General features: G+C 56.8%; 1 protein-coding gene across 1 annotated transcript; it reads left to right on the top strand.

Annotated features, from left to right (window-relative positions):
- Positions 1-220: 220 nt before the first annotated feature.
- EMH_0020200 (CMGC kinase, Dyrk family, putative) lies at positions 221-4,690 on the top strand (the record flags this gene model as incomplete). Its single annotated transcript, XM_013501532.1, is given in 7 exon segments — positions 221-1,911; positions 1,915-2,679; positions 2,683-2,690; positions 2,822-3,111; positions 3,297-3,884; positions 4,013-4,120; positions 4,124-4,690. Coding segments are annotated over 7 exon segments (4,017 nt in total).
- Between the last annotated feature and the right edge of the window lie 56 nt (positions 4,691-4,746).

Below are 4,746 nucleotides of genomic sequence, written 5' to 3'. Positions count from 1 at the left end.
AGTAGTAAGATAGAAGCTCGGCAAGGAACACAAGCAACAGAAGAGGTAACAACAGCTGTTGCTGCGGCTACAACGCAGCAGGAGCGAATGGCCGACGAGTACTAGGGGATAAAGGCGAGGGGGCAGCAGCAGCAGCAGCAGCAGCAGCAACAGCAACAGCAACATTTTCAGAAGTAGTAGCAGCATGAGGGGAGCAACAGCATCAGCGCCTGAGTGGAAGATGGAGGGACTTGGGCGGGAGATGAAGACCGGCTGCAACGACTCGATCGGCAGCAGCAGCTGCTTCACGCCGCTTTCTTTACAAGCTGAATGCCTAACAGCACCCCCAAGAGCAAACTTGCTGCTGCTGCAGCAGCCTGCATCTACTCCCCAGAGGCAGAAGCAGCTCCCGCTCAAGCATGCAGACGTGCAAATGCTCCAGAAGCAGCAGCAGCAGCAGGAGCAGCAGCAACAGCAGCAGCAGCAACAGCAGGAACAGGAGCAGCGGCAGACGAGGTATACACGTAATGTGAGGAGCAGGCCTAAATTCATGGCTGCTGCTGCTGCAGCAGCATTCGCTCTGCGTTCTCTCCAAAGGCGTCCGCCCCCAGCCAGTGCCCAGAAAGCTCAGCAGCAGCAGCAGCAGCAGCAGCAGCAGCAGCAGCAACAGCACAACTACCACCAGCACAGCGAGCTCGAAGCTCGTGAGTCGAAAACAGAGTTCACAGATCAATATACATCAAAGCGAACGAGTGGGTGGGGAGAGAAGCAAGCATACGAACAGCAGCAGCAGCAGCAGTGGAGGAAGCAACAGCAGCAGCAGCAGCAACAGCAGCAACAGCAGCAGCAGCAACTAAGTGTCCCAGGAATGTTGCGAAGGAAAACATTTGAAACAACTTTGGCAAGGTTCCTTGGCAGGTGGGGAGATCGTCCTGGGGCTGCTGCAGCAGCAGCTGCTGCAGCAGCCGCAGCAGCAGCGGCAGCTGCTGCTGCTGCTTCTCCAGCCGTTGCCGCTGCCCCTGCTGCTCCTGCTGCTTCAGCTGCCGGTGTAGTGGCCAGCACTACAGAAGTATACACAGGCACAGGCGACACATCAGGCAGCTCTCTCTGCGATTCTGAGGCGGTGGTTCCCTACAGTAGAAGCCTAGCGTCGGCGTGTTCCGTGCAGCAGCATGGGGAGCAGCAGCAGCATGAACACCAACGGCAGCAGCTTGAACAGCAGCACCAACGTGAACAGGAGCAGCAGCATGAACAGCAGCAGAAGTGTGAACAGGAGCAGCAGCACGAACAGCAGCAGCAGCATGAACAGGAGCAGCAGCATGAACAGCAAGAGCAACGTGAACAGGAGCAGCAGCATGAACAGCAACAGCAGCAGGGGGAGCAGCAGCTGCAGCAGGAGCAACAGGCCAGACAGGATATGGAGTACTCCCTTGAGCAACAGTGCAACCTATACAGCATCGAGTCCTTCTTATCTGTTGCATCATCCGACGACATGCCGTCGCAGCAGCTGCAGCCGCAGCCGCAGCAGCTGCTGCTGCAGTTCTCGCGCTGCTACAGCAGCGGAAGTGATGTTGGAGCTCTTGCTACAGCTGGAGAGACGACGGGAGACGATCCAGCAGTGAGAGACTCTGCAGCAGCAGCAGCAGCAGCAGCAGCAGGTGGAGAAGCCGCTGCGGCGTATTGCCTGCCGGCTTCTTTCAGGAAGCAGCAGCAGCAACAGCAGCTGTCTGAGGAGCACTCCATAGCCTGGGAGGCAATTACAGTTGAAGGCAGCAGCAGCACAAGAGATCGCAGCAGCGGCAGCAGCAGCAGCAGCAGCAGCATGAGCTGCCGGGCAGCAACCAACTTATTTGAATCTGCCTTGAGGGCTGAAGACTCAGCCGATGAAGAAGCCGCTGAACCGGAGAGTCTGCCGTCTCCTCCTGCTGCAGANGAAGCTGGAGCAGCAGAAGCTGCGCCAGCGGAAGCAGCAGCTGAAGCAGCAGTAGTAGCACCAGCAGATGGAGTAGCAGCAGATGGAGTAGCAGCAGCTGCAGCAGCAGCAGCAGCAGCAGCAGCAGCGGCAGAAGTACAGGTTGGACGTGCGCCGCAGGCCAAGCCAGTCGCAGCAGTGCCCAGATCGAGGAATTCTTTATTCAAGAATGCAGCTGCTGTCGATTGGCTCATAGCGCGGCAGCAGCAGCAGAGACAGCAGCAGCTGCAGCGACTCCACACGTATCAGGGGGGTGTGCTGCGTCCGACAGCAAGGCACAGCAGCAGCGGTCTAACTGAATCGAATACAGCAGCAGTAGCAGCAGCAGTTGCACCAACAGCAGCAGCAGTTGCAGCAACAGCAGCAGCAGCTGCACCAACAGCAGCAGCAGTTGCACCAACAGCAGCACCAGTTGCAACAACGGCAGCGCCAGCAACACTTTCTGGAGCAGCAGCACAAACATCAGCAGCAGCGTCAACTGCAGCAACAGCACCAACGCTACCACCACCACCAGCTGCAGCAACGTCCTGCGAAGGCAAACGAATCGTCAAGAGGGTGCTTCCTCATCAGCTGCGCGCTCTGCGCCAGCTCTCCCGTGCTGCAGCACATCCGTTGCGTCCTAAGGGGCTGCATGCAGCAGCAGAAGCAACAGCAACAGCAACGCAGCCGTCAGCAGCTGCTCAGCACACTGGAGTAGCACGGCCCCACGTAGCAGCACCTTTGCCTCCNCAACGCAGCCGTCAGCAGCTGCTCAGCACACTGGAGTAGCACGGCCCCACGTAGCAGCACCTTTGCCTCCAGTGCCACCCAGCCTATCCCGGCGCTTAACAGCAGGAGAGCGAAGGAGCCAAGGACGTGTATCTCCCGCAGGGGATGCGTCTATAGACGGCGCAAACTGCGTGGGGGCCCCAGGAGTAGAGAAAGCAGCGGAGGTGCAGTTTCAGCAGCAGCAGCAGCGTGAGCAGCAACAGCAACAGCAACAGCAGCAGCAGCAGGTGCAGGTGCAGCAGCAACGGGATGTGCCACAGAAACCGCTGCAGCGCCTCTTCAGGCCTCACCACAAGGACAGCCACGGCGCGTGGGCAGCCTCCGAGCGGCCTGCATCAGCAGGGCACCGCAAAGCAACAGCAATAGGAGCAGCAGCAGCAGCAGTGGCACGGGTTGTTGGGGAAGCAGCAAAGAAAGGCGCAGACGCAAAAGCTGCAGCGGTAGTTCCTGGCCAGGGGTCACCTCCGCTGTCATCTTCTGCATTGCTGCAACAGTTTGCTTTTCAGCTGACACNGTTCCTGGCCAGGGGTCACCTCCGCTGTCATCTTCTGCATTGCTGCAACAGTTTGCTTTTCAGCTGACACCATGGGAACGCAGTGAAGTTCTTGAATACCCAACAGTCTGGTACTGGGGGTATCTAAGGGAGAGGCCAGCAGGTACAGGGCGCGCATCTGTATACGGCGGCCCATATACCCCTGCTTCTGCTGCTGCTGCTGTTGCTGGGGGCCGGGCTGTGGCGAGGGCCTTGGGTAGATCTCCCAAGGGTTTGTACCACCCATCAGCTTCAATGTCTCTTCTAGATGGAGACGATGGCACTGCGTGTGGAGAGCTGGGGGCTAGCAGCAGCCATAGAAGCAACACGATGAGCAGAAGCAACCGACAGCTCATGAATACGACAAGTGATAGCGCATGCAGCTACTTCTGCGATGCGAAGGGGGACTATGTGGTATTTGCGAATGACCACATTTGTTATCGTTTTCAGCTGCTGCAGCCACTAGGCACTGGTTCCTTTGGTCGCGTGTTTCGGGCTCTTGATCACAAGACTGGCGAGGAAGTGGCTGTGAAAATCTTAAAAAACAAAAGCAACTTTCACGCTCAGGGGCAAGAAGAAGTGAACGTGCTGCAGCATCTGTCTGCTCTGGACAAGTCAGGGAAAGCACACATCGTACGCCTGCGGGAAAGCCTCATGTTTCGGGGTCACTTGGTTCTTACCTTTGAACTGCTAAGTTATAATTTGTATGCGTTCTTGATGAACAACAAATTTCGGGGGTTTGCGCCTATGGCGGTGCGCAGCGTAGCTTTACAACTGCTGCGGGCACTCCGGCTATTGAAAAAGGCACAGGTCGTACACTGCGATCTGAAACCAGAGAACATAGCCCTAGTAGCAGGCCGCAAGAGTACNAAAAGGCACAGGTCGTACACTGCGATCTGAAACCAGAGAACATAGCCCTAGTAGCAGGCCGCAAGAGTACCGTGAAGCTGATAGACTTTGGTAGCAGCTGCATGGAAGGCCGCCAGCAACATAACGCCTACATACAGTCGAGATATTACAGGGCCCCTGAGATATTGCTGGGTCTACCATATGGGCCCCCCATTGATATGTGGTCGTTGGGCTGTGTTCTGGCGGAGCTGCATAAAGGCACGCCGCTGTTTCCAGGGGTTGATGAGGATGACCAGTTGCAGACAATTGCTTCGTTGCTGGGCTTTCCCCCTACAGACTTGATCCTACGATCCCCACGATCCGCGGTATTCTTTGAAAAGAATGCAGAAGGGGGATTCTCCTTTCTCAAAGCCCGCTCAAGCAGACAGAACAGGGAAACACCAAACTCCTGTGGATCGCACTGCCGCACACGCCTTGAATGTGCGCTCAGCCCCGCAGAAAGTTCCTTTGTAGATTTCCTTAAAGGTAAGAACCTCATTCAGCTTCTTCACACCCCATCCCCCTCTGGCTGGCCATTCAGCCCCCTCTAGTTTGCTGCTACACTTAGACTGAATTCTCTGTTCTCTTGGTTGCTGCGTCGTCAGCA

Source organism: Eimeria mitis, genomic scaffold (genome assembly GCF_000499745.2).
Source record: "Eimeria mitis Houghton genomic scaffold, Emh_scaff704, whole genome shotgun sequence".
Taxonomy (NCBI): Eukaryota; Apicomplexa; class Conoidasida; order Eucoccidiorida; family Eimeriidae; genus Eimeria; species Eimeria mitis.
This window is presented reverse-complemented; position numbering and strand designations above follow the sequence as displayed.